The 18613-nt window shown below is 36.4% G+C and overlaps 1 protein-coding gene across 1 annotated transcript; it reads right to left on the bottom strand.

Moving 5' to 3' along the window:
* Window positions 1-29: 29 nt before the first annotated feature.
* On the bottom strand, window positions 30-11510 carry LOC142520491 (pre-mRNA-processing-splicing factor 8A-like). The gene is made up of 26 exons (XM_075623472.1): window positions 11040-11510; window positions 9858-9981; window positions 9651-9743; window positions 9120-9510; window positions 8377-8863; window positions 7479-8269; window positions 7304-7389; window positions 7007-7189; window positions 6552-6866; window positions 6069-6373; window positions 5529-5983; window positions 5281-5407; window positions 4910-5151; window positions 4668-4791; window positions 4393-4582; window positions 4194-4301; window positions 3596-3849; window positions 2837-3453; window positions 2651-2757; window positions 2313-2567; window positions 1757-2230; window positions 1431-1592; window positions 1136-1333; window positions 779-1057; window positions 452-694; window positions 30-369 (listed from the first exon to the last, which is right to left on the bottom strand). Exons 1-26 carry the CDS (start codon window positions 11357-11359, stop codon window positions 178-180), a joined length of 7122 nt encoding a protein of 2373 aa, XP_075479587.1. The 5' UTR covers window positions 11360-11510; the 3' UTR covers window positions 30-177.
* Window positions 11511-18613: the final 7103 nt, after the last annotated feature.

Raw genomic sequence — 18613 nt, 5'->3', positions numbered from 1 at the left:
GAAGAGCGTCGAAATAATTTTTGCCGAGGGAAATAAACCTGCAACTACTTTACTGAACAACATAGAAAGAGAGACATTTGTTGGATTTCTTCAAAGTGAGTTGCTCAACAGAAGGTAAATAATAAAATACCTACCAACTTTAAATTACAAGAAACTCTGGAGGTAGGGAATACTACATTAAGCAAAGGTATCTTCCCTATCACCTTCTGCAGTTTCGCCTTCCTCCAAGTTGCTGAATTCCAGGAAATGAGTAGGCCGATGATCCTCGTGATAGTATTCTCGAGGCGTCCCGAGTTTCATCCCATATTTCATGCTCACAGTATGTTTCACGCCCATAAAATTGTAATTCCATGGACCGTTGTCCGGTACCTGCACAACCAAAATTGATCACAAATGAGACTGGCAAGAGCAAGCAGATTACTTAAAAGAGCTGGAGGAGGGTATGATGTACCATGTAGAAACCGAGGAATCTATCACTCAAGAGCATTTGAACTTTCTCGTAGAAAGTCGGAAGGTAGCCATAGGGGTTACTCGCAGCATCTGTGTTGCTTTTTCCCCATTCATAACCAGAAGGGGTCAACTTGTACGCGGTTAAAGAGCAAGAACCAGGAGTAAAACTGCATGTCAGAATTATGCACTTCTCTCCGTCCCATTGTTTGTTGTTTGACAAGATCCGTGCATGAGCAGCAAGGTCCTACATTCAGCATTAGATGATGATATGAGAGTATCCATGCAAAATGAGAGTAAACGAAGTATATAGATCGGGTCAAGTAGAAACCTGGGGTGACAGCTGAGGCAGTTCGTTTGGTTGTGTATGCATCCATCCTAGAGGCTCCAAATCGTTCAGGAAATCATGCTCAGGAAGAGCTGATGGAAGATGAACCTGCTGGTGAGTCCCCCACTGAGGGGGCATTGCAATACAACGAATCTCTTTGACTTGAGGGTTGTCTGGAGGACTTATGCCATAAAGGTAACCAGAAATTTGGGTGCGGAGGTCAGCAATACATATAAAGTTCTTCAGAATATTTTTAGGCATGATGTACGTGAATCCAGTTTCCTGCTCAAGAAAGGCAATCTTAGCGAGTGTTTTCCATGAGAAGTACTTGATTCTAATGCGACTTCAGGATGAAATTACCTTGATGTCTTCAGAGTTCACATATATGTGATTCACCCGGAGATGAAGATTTGTGGCGGATATTGCTCTGACTCGCCAGTCGGTTTTCGAACCAAATGCTGCTTGCTCATAGGGACTTGTAGTGGTGACTATTAATTCGTCTCCATGCACATTTGTGGTCCTCGTAGTGACTGCAGTGAGCTGACTAGCCTCCTTTGCCTAAACGGACATAAAAGTCAATTTATGATTTAAAAAAAAACACTACTAAGCAGCAAAACAATAAACATACTGCAATTTATGCATGAGATGGGATCACCTGTTTCTCAATCTCAGCAATTTGTTGTCGCTGTTGTGAAGGTGGAGTAATCTCAGCTCCAAGAATTATATCACGGATCTCGGACTGGGTTAATGCCGACGTGTTCACGTTGTTCTTCTTCGCATAGTCAGAAAGTATAAGATCTCTTAGAGCAACTTCAACCTATGTTACAGTTCACAAGAGAACAAAAGCATTAGACAGAATTGTTATATTTAGAAGCCATCAGTGATGTGAAATACAGAAATTTTCCCTCAGAACAGAAAACTATTACGACAGCCACTGTCATACACATGGGCAATACAAGGGCATCGACCGAAAAATCTCACCTTCATCCACTGTTCATCTGACAATGAAGGCCAGATGTGGTGAGCCTCGGTGACTATTGTCTTATCAGGCTTCAGCAACATCTTAGCTTTCTCATTGTTGACATGGAGGGCACGTAAAATCAATATCAGCCTAGAGAATGCCGTGTAAGATGAGATGCTTTTCAGCCAATCATCATAAATGTTAAACAACACCATTTGTGGCTCTGTGGCCTTCAATATTAGATCACCAAATTTTTCAATCTTCAAGCAAGCCTGGAATGGTAATTGTAGCTCACTTCCTTTGATCACAATATTTGGGAAATCAAGCAAGTGGACCTCTAATGGATCCAACATGCCCTTGCGAGTCACAATAATCTGTTTTGGCTGTTCTTCGACCGGCAATGACCGTACCAGAGCAGCCACTTCTTCAGCAGTTTTCCACTTGGCCAGCTGACCAAGACGCTTTTGCCCAGCCCAGACACTTGTGTGGATAACCTGTAAGAGATTTACACAAACACGGTAAATTTATGCATAAATATCAAGATATTCGGGAAATATAGCAGGTTGTACAACCAACCTTCAGAAAAAGTTGACCAGTTCTGGGGTTGAAAATGAAAATGGCACCATTAATAGGTTTTGTCGTAAGATTTCCCTCAAAAGTTTTGTGAATGGTGACTCGATAGACATTTGTGTCATCAACAAACCAGATAATCTGATTGCTAAATATCTCCCCATAGTTCTGAGATGATAGATAAGGCTCTGTAGGTTCTGAGGAATACAACTGCAGCCCTTTTCTTATACGTTCTCTTAACACGTACAATGCTGGATTTGACTGCATGCAAAAGATTCTAATATTAGCATGCCTAGCTAACTATTCGGCAACAATAAATGTTAAAACAAAAAATTAAATGGCACCTTCATAATCTTGTTCATGGCCTGGGCAAGTAATGGTTTTGACCCAGGGAACCAATTTCCAAAAGCAGAATGCAAGTTGTAGGCAAGATCAAGTCCTATCATTACCCCTGCACATGGAATCAACTAAGTTACTCGATCTGAGGTATCAGCACTTGTAATAAATCATCTATTATATAAACAGCATACCAGTTGGTGCTGGATAGATAGACATATTATCTGTTGTGTAATCCATAAATTTTGCCCTGTTATATCGCTCAATATCATGGGAATCATAGTCACCCCAGCGAAGTTGAACATCAATCCAGTATTTATTGCTGGCTTTTTGGTCAAACACATCCTTCGATTCAGCCACAAGACTGGGCTTTGACATATGCCATCTTTGAGCAGCAAAAAGGAGAATGTCAGCACATGAGCTGTTCATTTTGTAGCTCTTTCTCGGATGAATTGTCTCTTTCTGAACAGTTTCTATCTCCAGCGCGTCCAACTCTTGATCCAAAACCTGGCAAAGGTCCATCACCACACTCTCGTGTATCTTCTGCCACAAATGCGCACGGAATATCTGAATCAGAGATATCTTAAGCGTTGGTATCTTTCCATGCATAAAAATCCCCGTAAGATCCAGCTGCACTTGGAAGCCAACATATACATTTGCTCGGTTTATAGTTGGTGACCACCATAGTGTAAACCTTCTGTTAGGAATTTGATTGAGCCCAGATCTTTGTGCATTGGTTAATTTCTTATACTTCATGGACTCCTCAAAACCTGATGCTTTCTCCCAGAAAAGACCCTCCCATGTAGGGAAGCTGAAAAAGAAAGGAAGAAATATGGTGTCATCAAGTGGACAAAGGCAAAGATCAAGCAATAAAATGTTCAGCCCAACGTTTCACAAAAAGGCATTTCCACATATAAGTGTAATAAGGGTACAATAAACATACAGTTACTTACTATGTTCCCTTAAACAATGTATGCTCAAGAATTCCTTCAACTCCTCCCAGAGCTTGAATGACATCAGTACGATAGTTGTTTAAGTTCCACAACTTCCCATCATGCCTTTGGTGTGTCCACCAAAATGGATTTTGTTTCAGGACCTGATACTGTTTAAAATCTGTTCTCACCCTCCACCCTTTGTCATAAGCAAGGGTGTGTCGATCCTTTTGAAATAGAGTATTAATTCGAGGTATTCCGCGATCCCAAGAATCCTACAAATCAAATAGAAAGAAATGTGTCAACATGCTTTTATTAAAACAAAATACAAGAAATATGCCCTATCAATGAGAACACCTAGATAAACCTAGATTATTACAAGAAAAGGCCCAAACATGCTAAACCTTGCGCACAATGTCCATCAAAACTCTACTTTTTCTTTCCTTCAATGATCATGTTTTACATTTTCGAGGGTGTGAAGGGAAAACACACTAGAGAGATACCTTGAAAATCGCAGCTACTAACATTGTTAAGTGTGTAACTAATATTATACCCCCGGGAAGGCAAAATTAACAAAAAAACCTACAGATTGGAAAAGTAAAATAGTTTTTAGGCTTACTTCCAAATCTTCCAGTGTTAAACGTCTGTTCTGTGCCTGGGCTTCCTGCCTCTTCAATGCATATTCAGCCCACACACGCTGTGAATCAATGAACTCACTCTCCCATGGCTGTCACAAAATCGAAGTCCAGATAGAGGTAAACAAGAAGTTGAATTTAGAGCAAAAGACATGATAAAAGCACGATTTCAATTCATCATACCTGTATGTAGCGATACAAATTGGGAATTAGTTGGTCCTCTTCATGACTCATTCCACTTCTAAAATGAGTCACACCAACATCTGTTTGTTTACTATGTCGAAGGTCACTCTGAGGAATCAATATGTGCCCCATTGAAAGCATTCCAAGACCTCCAATTTCCTTTGGGGTGTAAAAGATGACAGGTGGGAACCTAAAAAGAAGAGAAATTTCAAAAAGATCTCAGAAATCAGGAAACAGAGAATAACAAAAACCACAAGAATAATTCATATCTTTACCTGCTAGGCATCTTCGAATTCAGCCCGATCTTAATACGAGTCTGTATTTTATTTTCACATTTTACTAGCAAATCTAACAGCTCCTGTGTGTGCACAGTTGCTTCACGGAAATAAGTCATAAGACCTGCCGAAACAAAAACTATTCAGCGTAAAAATAAAAGCACCAGCAGCACTGCAACAATATACAGTTCATGCATTTTGGAAGAAGCTCCGAGCTCTAGAAGGAGATACTGAATCATTACCTATAAGAGCTGTATTCCATTTATTGACAATCTTTGTAAATGTTGTCGAACCAGAGGACATGAGAATCTGTCTTACTCGATTCTCAAACACTTTCATGTGTTCATCATCTACCCGTAGGAAAGCAACAGCAGTGCGTTCTTTTGTCTGTTCATTTTGGAGGTTCCAAACCCCATCTCTTGTATTGCTAAAAGCCTCTTGTGTCATTCTTATCTTCGGTAAAATACGAATTTCAAATCCAGACCTGCACACATCATTAATTTATTATGTTTCAAGTTATATGCATATGTGTGCGTGTGTATATCAAATATATAGCAGATATACAGCTATATAGTTGAAAAGGTAGAGTAACAAAAGAAATAGTCTAAAGTACATGCAAAAGAGCAAGTTCGGATTGTCTTTGCTATAGACAGACACAAAGCTGTTCTCCCATTCAAGTGTGGTGATGCTTCTAGGTAGGCGGTTCTTCATATCCCAAAAGACACTTCTCCCTAAATTGACTGCAAGATACAAAATGCCATGACCAAAAAGTTTGCATCAAATTTAATTGGCTTTGATATTACAATAAAAATATAAAATAATACTAAATAATTGAAGGTGGTTGGCAAAGAAGAGCATTACCATCATGCTTCATGAGTCGCATTCTGGCATCTCTTGGCCAGCACTTTTTGTTATTATAGCCAACCATATTTTCATTGTTGGGATCAGGATGCTCTGTGAGGTATCGCTGGATAAGGTCCCGAGCCTCTTCATGGGTAAAACGAAATAGTATGTGAACCTTATCAATGTATCTGGAATACAACCGAATTGGATGCCGTGTTTCAATTCTAGTGTCATGGTACGTAATAAACTCATTAGGCATCTGTGGTGGACCAGCAATTTCACTGGCTCGAGTTAGACCAAGAAGTAGAAGATCCAAGACAAGTCCAAAGTACTGCACCACAAAAGAAGCAAACTGCAGACCACGTATAAGCCCATATGAGTTTGTATGACTCATATCTTTGTACGAAAGGACAACGTTATTCTTCGCAGTAACATAATCAGCTATGTTATGGTCAAGAACCAGCCGAAGAAGCCTACAACAATATTAAAATATAATATAAGCGTGTGATTTTAAACCCCCCACCCACCCCAAAAAAAAGAGAAAATCATGTTGCTTACCTGTTAAGCATGGTTAGATCAATTTTTTCGAAAAATTTCTCAAATTTAGTCTGAAGCATCACCACACACTGCCCTTCACTGGTGTCCCAAATGCTTTGTAAGTTATTTATACCCTGACACCATTTGTAAACCAGCAATGGTGGTGGTTCTGAATCTGCAGGCTTAATCCAGTTAGGAAAAAGGTGGCGCTTATCACCTTCATACCACAGGTACTGATCGAGATATGCATCAGTAATCTTTTCAAGTGGTTCAATCTCGTAAACTGGAATTAGATAGCTATACAGATCCATGAACTCAATGCCAACCTGCAGACCACTCAAGTATTAGCTTAACATGTTTATTTCCGAAAAATTGCATGCAATGGTAAACTGCGAGTCTCTCTCATCATTAAACCACAAAATATCTTGCACCTTATGAGAATATTTACGCTTCCCAAAAGCTGTGAATTTACATAAAGGAATTTGGATTTCTTTGGCAACTTACTTCCTTGAAGGCACGCTGTGTAAGCAAATGACGCTTAATACGAGACAACGCCTCATGAGGATTGTCATAGGCTTGTTCAATCAGACCCAGCTCTTCTCTTTGTAGCTGGTTTAGCCTGACAGCAACACTATAAGATTCCTTCAGTCTCTCCAAAGCAAGAATCAGAAGCTTTGTGTCATGCTTGTAAGATAACGGAGGGAATGGTATAGGAGAGAATTTTCTTGACTCCAACCAATGCACAGTAGTTGTGTATATTGCCACCGCTTCCTCAGGTGTGACATATGGGCCATCTTTCAGATAGTTGTGCTGGCGTTCCTGAAAAGAGTGCAAAAAATAAGTTTCAGAAAGTGGCATTACAGAGAATATTAATAAAAACCACAGGAGGAAGAAAGACTGGAGCAAGCATCCAGATTACAACACAAATTCTAAGTGAGAACATGATAAAAAGATCGTACCTGTTCTGCCTTTAGCCAAAGGCGAGTCAACCTTCCAAGATTCTTTCGACAAACAGTTTTATCAACGGTTGCTCCTCTCCTGATACGTTCACGATTATAATGAGCAACATTCGTCCACCAATCAGCTTTTGACTTGACATAACGTAGTATCATGTTCTCAATGGGAACAGGTAAACCAGGTACCTAATACGAGGAAAGATAATTGACAACAAACTTCAGCCCAAGTCCAATCAAATAAAATAATGATATTACCATCAAGATCATACCAAGGAATAGTCAAAAAGCAAGGATACATACCTTCCAGGGAATATTTGCTTTCCAGCAACGCCATGCTTCACTCAAATGCTGCAAAATAGTTCTTGCTTTATTCTGTTTGATACCCTCTGCGGCGTCAAATGGACATGGCAAAAGGACATTTAAGTCACACGGTAGGGGGGGAAAGATAAAAAACGGAAAATGTTTATATACTAACCTGGCATAGCATCAAGAACATCGTGCATGACAGCAGCACGAAGCTCCAAATCAAAGTGGCTTTCAACACGCTGCTTTGTCACTGTTTTAGCCACTCCTTTGGAATGTCGTCCCTCAAACTGTCTAGCAAGTAAATTCCCTAACCACCTTTCCAAGAGAGGCACTATTCCACGAAGAAAAAACAACCATACCCTCCACATAGGTGCCCAAAAACCACATCCAGGACCTTTTCCAACAGGCCCAGTATTAAATCGGTAATAAATCAAATGCTTCAAATCTTTGCACATTCGGATCTGCCGCATGAGCCTGTATTTATACCGGTACATACCGGTTAACTGGCCAACGTGTGAAAAAATGTATTGCAGCCCATCTGCCAACTGAAATGCATCGACGTTTCCCAACCGAAACTGAATATTCGCATCAACAACAAGCTTTGTCAAACGCAGAATTTCACGACAAAGATGAAAAGCATTACCAAACCGTGACTTTTTGCGTTCCTTGGTGGTAAGGGTCTTCACAGGCTTCAAGTTAAAATTATAGTCAAGGTGGAGATAGTTCAAATTCTTCCTGTGGATCAGTAAATTCAGCATATTGTACCCTTGCTTACAAACTTGTAGGCCAGCTTCAGCCCAATCAAGTTCAGTAGTCTGGAAAAATTTTGTGGATTGCAGAGACCTGAATAAGTGCTTCTTCTTCTGAGCCTTTGGAGGTCGGTGATGCAGTTCATTCAACACAAAACATTTCAACAGCTTCTGGTAACTGACTCGAACTTTAACAGGGTATGATGGAGGACTGAAGAAATGCAATCAGGAGAATATTAGGAGAACAAGGCATTAACGGATTTGATAAGGCAGTCGTTCAACATGCATAACCCTAAAAATTGAAATTTTGATGCTTACCAGTGTTCCTTAAACCATTCAGACACAAGAGGTATGTCTTCAGCCCGCCGCATCCGGCCAGATCGCATGCTAAAGGGGCGTGGGGCAAACAAAAGCGAAATTCCAGCAGCTGTAGTGTCAGTGTAGATTGGCGTACCAAAAAGTAATGGTTCAACCTCCTCCGGCAAGACAAAATCATCATCTTCATCATTTTCATAATTCTTCTTATCTCTCCTATCTTTGTTCGTGCTTGTTATTGGGTGAATAAGAGGATCGTAATAAAATGCAGGTAAATCGGGATCCTCAGTTTTTATGTACATCACCATTGGAGTGTGATAGATGCAAAGCTTAACTTTCCTGGGTCTATTATTATACAGGTGAGGGAATGCAATCCTGTACTCTGTCCTGAGAGGAGACCGGATGATAAGTTTATTGATGTCATTAAATTCATTCCAATCTTCATCGCCTTTCTCCATGTCGCGATACAAAGGTTCAAACTTAGGTCCACCTGCCAAAGGACATCATCAGAGCATATTCAAGGAAAGTGACAAACATGGACCAATCTTCACTTATCAATCTAAAAACCACCGAAGCACCAAACCAAAAATTAGGAGAGGATGATTTGTAGAAGGCATGCAATGGAGCTCTCCACAGTAATTGTGTGGCATTAAATAAATCCAAATGCAGAAAAATTCACAAACACGTCTAAAATTTTAAAACTAATGTTTCTGCAGTAAATTATGAATCCAGTTTATCGATCATACCAGGTATGCACATGTTCAGTGCTTTTGCAGTGAAAAATGACTCCATGTCAAAAAGGTAAAAATAATTGCCATCGGTCAAATCAGAAAGCAATTGTCCAGAAAGCCGGTGTAGTGTGGCCATAATTGGAAGTGAGAGATGCCACTTCCGGTAGCTGGGCCCATTTATAAGCTTTGTTTTCACGAGAGGCTTATGATCATAGAACCAAGTATGAACCGCTGAATCTTCTTCCTCGTCCATCTCTAACTGGATTGGCTCCAAAGGATCCACATCCAGGATATTATCAGCATAGTCCAGCGGGGGTTCTTCATCATCAAATGGAGGAAAGCGCATTCTCTTGAAGTGCCGTCTATCTCTTTTCTCTCTTCGCATCATGATCCACATAGTTCCCCACTGAAAAATTATCATACGCAATGTGAACATAAATTCAGAACCATGCTGTTAAGATTAAATAAAGACTCCCAGAAAAGGTCACTCGACAAAAAACAAAAAGCCGAGGACATAGGTGTAGCTTTGCATGCATAAAGTCATACCTGTGCTAAATAGATTGGTTCAACAACCCATGGTATTTCATTTACAAAGGTAATAGCACCAGTAATATGGTAAAGAACCTTCACTTCACGAACCTATGGACACAAACCAAAAGCAAATTAATATGAACGCCTCCTTGACCCTTGTACCACATCACAAATCATTCAAGAGGAAAACCAACCATCACACCATTTATCAAACATGAATACCTGTTCCCACGGCATGGGCATATTTTCAAGAAGTTTATATACAGCATGTGGGACAAACTTGAGAGCTCCTAAATAGACCCGTTTGTCGTGACGAAATTTCTTTGATGACATGTCACCATGATCCCTGCAAAATAAGAAAACGAGGAAATCCCGATAGTTAAATTATTGGAGGAAACATGTATAAAGTGGGGGTAAGAGAGCCACATCAAGCTGTTAAACAGCTAAATAACATAAAACTGCGTATGGAAGTTGTAAACAAAACTCTCACCACTTAAACAGCGAGTAGTTCATAATTGGATGCTAACGTAATTATAGTTTTAAAAAGATGAGAGAGTGGTCAAACAAATAGATATGAATGGTAAATGAGATGTTAATCTTAGATAAGCAAGAGGCCAAAACTTGAAATTAAAACTGTGATCGAAGGACACTTATAAAGAGAGTGACATAAATTTTTTAGCAAATGACTATCTAGTAGTTAATAAGAACTTACATAATCGGACAGTGTGAGTTAGCTGTTAGCAAATAAAAACCTAGATATATATCATGGTGGACAGAATAACCAAAACTAATTCAAGTATCATCCCCCAAAAAAAATGATTTCCCTTCATTATATTCAGTTCTTTCCCTTCCACCATAAGGCAAGACCAGACTTTTACAGTCCTAGGTCCAATAATGTAAGTTAACATCATAAATCAAAATCCACCAAACTTGCAAACTTTCCAGGATTCTGAACGATTGGCATAGAATTTTATTTGAAGGAAGAGTATGAAATAAATACTGACAATATACAAACATTAAAGGTGACATACAATCACCAGTAGACAGTAAGATTAAGAGCGATCACTAACTACTAACTGACTTAGTTTTCGCAGGTTGCGTCTAATAAATCAAGGAGACCAAACTCTCATAAAAGAAACAGAGATTCGTGTAACTTCAAAAAGATTAAAGCTTTGAATAGAAAATACTCTGAATTTGCCAGCGGTGGAAGGAAAGGACGCACTATCAAAGTGCAGTTGAATGAAATAGGCAAAAAAAATCACCAATCAATAGCAACGTTTAAACATAAACAATTAAAAATCTTCCAAAATTAAACTTCAAAGCTCCAGGTAACACATCTTAAGACTAAAGCAAGCAAGAGTTTAAACAGTAAGTAAGCAAGAATAGAGATGCAAGTAAACATACCGAATGATTTTCCTCACGTGTTCGGGTGGCATGTCCTCCTTCTGCGTCTCAACGAAACCGAACTTCCTCTTATCGCTGTACCGTTTCGAGTTGAGCTGCATCCACTTCCTCGCTCTCTCGTCGAGCTGCACCTCGCTCGGAACCACTGTGTACGATGGCGGCAAAGACATGGGTGGAGGAGGAGCAACCGGTGGCGCTCCGCTTGTTCCCGGAGGCGGAGGAGGAGGAGGCATCCCCGCAGCTCCGCCGCTTCCACTCGTCCCCGGCGGCGCCAGATTGTTGATATTAGTATTCCACATTTCCTGCCCGTTGTTGTACATGATTTACAGGAAACAAAACATGAATCCGAAGTTCAGAGATTTTGGGGAGTTCTGGTAGGGTATAGGAGGTTTCCGAAGCTAAACGAGTGATTCAAGCGTCTCTTCTCAGTGGATTCGGAGACAGACAGAGAAATGAGACGAAGCTCTGAATGGGCCGGACTTTGTTTATACCGTTGCCAAATGGGTGATAAAACGGTCGATTTCACCGACCTTATGATGTGGGCTGATTCCATTATGGGCTTTTTTGTATTATGGGTACTAATTTGTATTTGGGCTCTCATATGATGTACAAATAGGCCCAGTTGCGGTGGCCAAGGAAATTATTTTAAATAATTGAAAAGTAGTTTTGTATCATCTGCTCAATTAATTTAATAAGAAATGGGAGTTAGCACTTGATTAAATGAATATTAATTGTAGTAGATTGTATATATACTCGAAATATGAATCGTTACTCGAATCCTTCCCAAATCAAATATCTTCTTCTAAATTAAATCAGTCATTATCAATCAATAATTGATTGGATTGATGAAATTAATGGAATTTATTTTAAAATTATTTCATTACATTTTCATGGTGTAAAAAAATTACAAATATTGATTGATTGACTTTAGATTTTTAATTTATAAAAAATATCAAATAACTTATTAGTAGCTTCCAAAACTCAGATGATGAGATGCAAGCAATGAGGTTAGCATGAACTCAACTCCCGTGCTTTTAAAAAAAAAATGCATTTGTAATTCTATTTATTTATTTTATGTTTACTTTTATTGATCCCTCGAGTTTAAATATTCAGGGTATTATTTAGAAGCGTCTCTCGATAATATTCGACATCATGCAAATAATCGTGTCGCATAATTTTTCAAAAAATAAGTGAAGTAGATTGTTGAGATAAATTTTAAATCAAAGTTTTGGTTAATAAAAACTAAATTGATCTGACTTGGCCAAAACTAATGAATACAGATCATCTAAACTGAATTGACTCGTTGAAATAATTAATAAGCTGATACAAGATGAAACGGACAAAACAAGTTATGTTGTCCAAACTAAAATGATCTGAACAACATCTGCAATAGCTTAAATAGAATAATGTTGTTCACGTATATTATGTAGTAGAACAGATCAGCTCGCATATTAATCTGGTAATATTCTCTTAGAACAATATATAGTTATCTCCAAATATATTTCAAAGATATAATAAAATATATGTTAATTACTCCTTCTAGCTAGTATCCAATAAAAGTGAATTGGTCATTTCTATTTTCGGAAACACGACAAAGGTACGTGACATCTTCTGCACAATTTTTGTTATTCAATATATTTGTGAGTATCGTCTCTATTTATTGATGTTGGTTTTAAAAGATAATACTTCTAAATTGAAGATGACTATCGTTACATTGAACATAATCAGCATTATCAAAATACTCAGCACATCTCAAGCAGATTTATCATTATCTGATTTGTACACACATTAAGTTCTATCAGATCAGTTAAGGATCATCTTGCCCACACTTTGTTCTCACTTATCATTTGTATGCACGAGCTTTATTGTATTGTGAAAATTTATATAAGTGTCAGAAATCCGTTTCTGAACATATTAAGTTAAGAAATAGTTACTAGAAATTTCAGCGCAATAGGGTTGGTGAACTAAATTGTAGTAGATTTGTACAAATGGAGGTACCGATCAAATATTATAGTGGAATCTTTCTGGAAATATAAAATTAGTGTATGTAGAAACTTAGTCTTCAAACTTCAATAAATAAATTCTTGTATTTTTTATTTTCAATCATCTTACGTGTCATGTCTGATATTACTTGTGATGTTGTTTCATTCACTCGAACCGATATGTTAAACTCACTTAGAAACTTAGCATTATAGTAACTCATTTTGCTCTGTTTGATTGGAATAATATTTTAAATTCTTAACGTAGTTTAAATTTTGCATTATTTGTCACATTTACCTAACAATTCATTTATCTCTCTAAATTATTATTTTTAATTAGATGAATGATGATATACTTATCACATATAGTGATTTTCTATAGTGATCATATAGTGATTTTCTATGATTGGTTAAAAAAATCAAAATTAGATAATGATTGATCGAATCTTTGGTATAAATGATTGAATGTGATATTATGATATTTTATAAAATAAAGTGACAATTATGATCTTTTGAGTATAAAATAACATTTTATATCGAGTTAATTACACATATCTTTTGATATTTATAATAAATATATATAAAAAATTCAATTAACTTCGAAGACTACACATATTTTTCATGAGATTTGTAGCGATCTTAAATACATCTCTCAGCTTTAAAATCTACATATACTCGATTGAATTATATGTTCATTTTACTATTATCTTTTTGTAAATAGAAAAAAATTTGTATAAGACGGTCTCACGGATCGTATTTTATGAGACATATCTCTTATTTGGGTCATCCATGAAAAATATTACTTTTTATGCTAAGAGTATTATTTTTTATTGTGAATATCGGTATGGTTGACCCGTCTTATAGATAAACATTCATGATACCGTCTCATAAGAGACCTACTCTTGTAAATAATGGTTAAGTTGTAAGGTTAATAACAACCTTAGAGAATACACATATTTAGACGAGATTAATATAAAATTTATGACATCGTTTAGTTTCTGAGATGGATGATGAAATAAATATTATATATGAATAAGATGATGATTTATAAACTCTAACATTTAGTAAAACTCGATTCACACGTTCGATGAAACAGTTCGTGTAATCAACTAATTTTTCATCTTTTATGTCAAGTGATTAACGTACTCGGAATTCACGGGTTTCACGGGTCAAATGAAATATATTTTTGACCAACCCAAATGTAAATCAGGGGGTGATTGTTAGTATTATGGTACCTTTGTCCATCATATCAAACACAATTTTCACGAATTCGTTTGGTATGTAATAAAACAATTTAAGAGAGATTCCAAAATCAAGTACTAAATTGACCTCTTGGATTTAGACAAGAAATTATGAAAATCCTAATTATCCTTTTCCCATTTGTCTTGTTATCATGAATTTATCATGACAACTGTATCTACCAAAATTAAAGCAATCAAACAGCCTGGACCATATTTCCATGTCCTTTTTACGACAAATATCAATTAGCAACATAAGAATTTGTAAAAATAACAGCTTAAATTATTATACATGTCATTTCGCAACATATTGGATCAAATAAAATAATTTTTGAAAGAAAAAAATCAAACGTCTCACGAATTAGTTAGAAAAAAAACCAGTATATTCTTACTTTAACATGATATCTGATACAAAAAAGATAGACATGTAGAATGTTATGATGTTAAAAAGACACCCAAGGAAAAAACAGTCTGAAAGTGTCACGCCCCGGGACGGAGGTTGGTTGACACCGGCGTTGCTCTCAAATTTACATTCGAAAACAACAAGCCCCAGAAATACAAAATTCAGAAACCCGTCTTTTATTCATAATATTCATTGTCTGATACAACTCGAAGAACAAATGTTTTACAGCGGAAATGTAAAACCAAACATAACATCATTTTAAGCGGAAACATAATTTAGAACAGTCTTCTTCACCAACCCCAGAATTGAGTTTGCTCTTCCTCTTCTAACAATTCTTCCTCGTTCTTATCTGAGATGGGTTTGGTAGGTGAGTGATATGGTTGTCACTCAATAAGCGGGAGAGGGAATAACTCCCAGTTTTCAAAACCATTTTTAAACAGAAACAGTAATACGAATGATATACAAAAATTCTTATTTTCAGAACAGAAATCAGTATTCAGAAATCAGTATTCAGTAATCAGTAATCAGAAATTTATCAAGTAAGCACTGAGCACGTTCGTGAATTTCATGGCTAAACTGATATCATTCCCCTATATGTTCTCTTCTCTAAGGAGTTAGGTTAGTAATCAGTAATGTTCAGAATATATATTCCTACCATTAGTTCACTAAGTTTCAGTGCTTCAAAAATCGGATATCATAAATCGAACATACAGAAACTTTGCTTTAAAACATAAACATTCAAACTGGATTCAAGATATTTATACATAAGCCCACTTACCGTAATTTTGCTAGGAGTTTCGGTTGAAGTCTGAAATCTGTTGTTCTCGCTACTGTATTTTTCTGCTTGAACAAATGTGCTCTCTTAACTCGAATTTTTTAAGTGATTCTCAATATTTGTGTAACACCAATTCAGATATTTGAGGGTGTTATTTATAGGCAAATTTCTGACTGTTAGCCTCCCAAATAAATGGCCATAATATGTCATTATGTGTCATTACAGCCTTTAATCCATGATAAATGCTTCAGTTACAAGTCATAAGCAAAATCAGTAGTTATCTGCTGGAATCTCGCTACTGAACTCTTCTGCTGCTGGATTCTGTCTGTTGAAAAATGCATGTCTGCTGGAAAAATACCAGCTTCTGAAGTATTAATAGCTGCTGAAATTTTGTTAGCTTCTGCTGAAATTCTTGCATTGCTGCTGATATTGCTAGCTGCTGCAAAATGCTAACTGCAGGAATTTCGGGTTCTCGCAGAAAGTACCATAGATAAACTTGAACACTACAAGAAATTTTCAGGTCTCGTAGATTTCCAATTTCATATCTAGAAACTCGAAATGTCTGACTTTTCAAACTTGGTTGATCAATGATCAGGAGTTTGGTTCATTCTATCAACATTTTCTCGGACGAATCTATCACATAATCGAATGATCTAAAACTCGAGTCTTGGAACTTATGCAGAGCTACTAGTCACTTGCAATGTTGTAGAAGATGTGTACACTTGCAAACAAAACTCTGTTTACATTGATAAATAGAATATGCATATTAATTAATTTATACGAAAAAATCAAATCCAATCACATCAAATCATCACATGCAACCATATCATTAGTTTCACCTCTTTGGAATCGCTAGTCCAACTTGTAATCCAAGGTTGTGTATCCATCCATGCCGAAAACTCAATCGACCACTCGATCCAATGGAAATGGGGTTTTTGAATTGTGATATTGAACAATTTTCAAAATAAATTTACCAGAATTTATTAATCGATTCCAAATAACATAAGAAACGGTGATACGACCGGGTAAAAATGGATGCGAGATGCGTGAACAATTTCACCAGATCGGGTTGTGAAAATGATGAGGAATAAGAGCCTAGTGAGATGTATCCAAACCAGAGGCTTTTTCTTCCAAGAAAGACGAATAGTGACATGTCAACACGAAGATAACCACGTGAAACACAGACGTAAGAAACAGCAATAATTCAAATATGTAGTGACATTTTCGCTGAAAATTTGACTGTTTTTGTAATTATTATATCGTATATGCATATAACAAAAATGTAATCCTTTCCCTAGATACCAAAACTTTTTATAACAATTATATGTGATATTACCGAATCTTTGGCTCATCATTTGCACTAAGACAAAACAAATGAGAAATCCAAAAAAATATGATGTCGTGCTTATTTGTTTTCCTTTTTAACTCATGAAACCTTATGGATCTTAGTCATTCTTTGTTTGACTTTAATATGTGAACATAATCATAATACTTATATATATATACCTATATATATATATATATATATATGATGGACAATGTGATGTGAAGAAATCTTGGAAATTTAGGATAAGTAGGAAAATAGGGCCCCCTCCTGATTTAATAATAATTAGGGTATCATCATGCTTGACAGTACACCACGCGTGCGCTTAAACAGTGTTGTGCCATATTATAATATATATATATATATATATATATATGTGTGTGTGTGTGTGTGTGTTTTGATACAAGTTCTTGAAAAAAGCTACTATAATAGGATACTAAAAGCTAAAATATGGTAGCGGGAGTATTTTAAAAATGGTTGATTTTGGTAAGTACATCATCATATCGTATAGACATTAATTATTATTAAAATTGACAAAAATTTGTGTGAGACGATCTCAGGAGTTGTATTTTGTGAGACGAATCTCTTATTTGGGTCATTCATGAAAAAAATAATAATTTTTATGCTTAAATATTATTTTTTATTGTGAATATCAGTAGGGTTGACTCGTCTCACAGATAAAGATTCACGAAACCGTCTCACAAGAGACCTACTCTTTAAAATTTTGTTCACACCTTCATAACAAGTACTCAATCTAGGGTGGGATATTCATGTCTATTCGAGTCGAGCTCTAGTAATTCAACAAGACATTTCGATTCACGAGCTCGATCGGGGAATCGAAAGCCTATGCTTATAACAAGTATAAATCAATGATTAAAAAGTTTATAACTCAGAACACAACACAAAAAAAACTCTAACTGAAATGATGCTTGAAGTAATAGGGCTCGAGTTAAGTTTAGATCAGACCGCGCGATTTGACTCGTTCGCATTATTTGCCAAACCTTAAGGATATTGTAAAATATTATTCTTTTGAAAAATGGATTGAAATTGTTCTCCTGACCACGGGTACATAAACATAGTAAAGTGTCGAAACAATTGTAGAATTTGTGTACTCTTAATTTATTATCCAAGTGGATAATAATATTTAAGGGTATGCTAATCCCAAGCAAACAAGTGGAGATAATTTATTTAATATTCACTCGCAAGATTCCAATTATCTACGAATTTGATATTTATATCTTCGAAATCGCAGCTTCTCTATGCGCCAATTTTTCCTTTTAAACAAAAGGAAAACAATCGAGTAATGCGATAAGGCACGTAAGTGAGATTAAATATTTTTATCATGTTATTCTATCGGTAAAAGTTGTCTCCAAGACCTATGAGCTCTTCGGATTCAAATTTTAATCGTTTGGGTGAGATATTTAGTTAATTATGTTAGATTTAGATAAATCTCCAACCTCTATTGTTTAAAAATAAAAAAGGTTTTTCGTGAGATCGATCGACGCGGTCCATATATGCAGTAAAAATTAATATTTTTCGATATAAAAATAATATTTTTTCATGAGTCGGTTGGTGATCCGTTTCAAAAAATTAATCTTGAGACGATCTAATAAGAGTTTTTTTGTTATATATTTGTGTGTGTGCGTGTGATATGATCGATTGGAGGATAATAGTTGAGCTACAATAATTCGGATATTGAAATATTAAACACCGGTAAATTAAATCGAGTTTGTTTTTCAAACCAAACGGAAGATACTCAAAATAATCTTTCATAAAAAATGATTAAAGATTTTGAAAAGTATTTAAAAGATATGCAAGTTGAATGTGCAAAAATGTTTTGTTGACATTTTTTTAT

Source organism: Primulina tabacum, chromosome 12 (assembly GCF_025594145.1).
Source record: "Primulina tabacum isolate GXHZ01 chromosome 12, ASM2559414v2, whole genome shotgun sequence".
NCBI lineage: Eukaryota > Viridiplantae > Streptophyta > Magnoliopsida > Lamiales > Gesneriaceae > Primulina > Primulina tabacum.
The sequence above is the reverse complement of the archived record's forward strand: the minus strand, read 5'-3'. Positions and strand labels throughout refer to the sequence as shown.

Coding starts and splice junctions, on each gene's coding strand:
- LOC142520491 (XM_075623472.1), bottom strand. CDS start 11,359: ATGTACAACAACGGGCAGGAAATGTGGAATACTAATATCAACAATCTG. Junction 6,374..6,551: donor CACAGCGTGCCTTCAAGGAA/GTAAGTTGCCAA, acceptor AGTGGTCTGCAG/GTTGGCATTGAGTTCATGGA. Junction 5,152..5,280: donor CCGAACTTGCTCTTTTGCAT/GTACTTTAGACT, acceptor TGATGTGTGCAG/GTCTGGATTTGAAATTCGTA.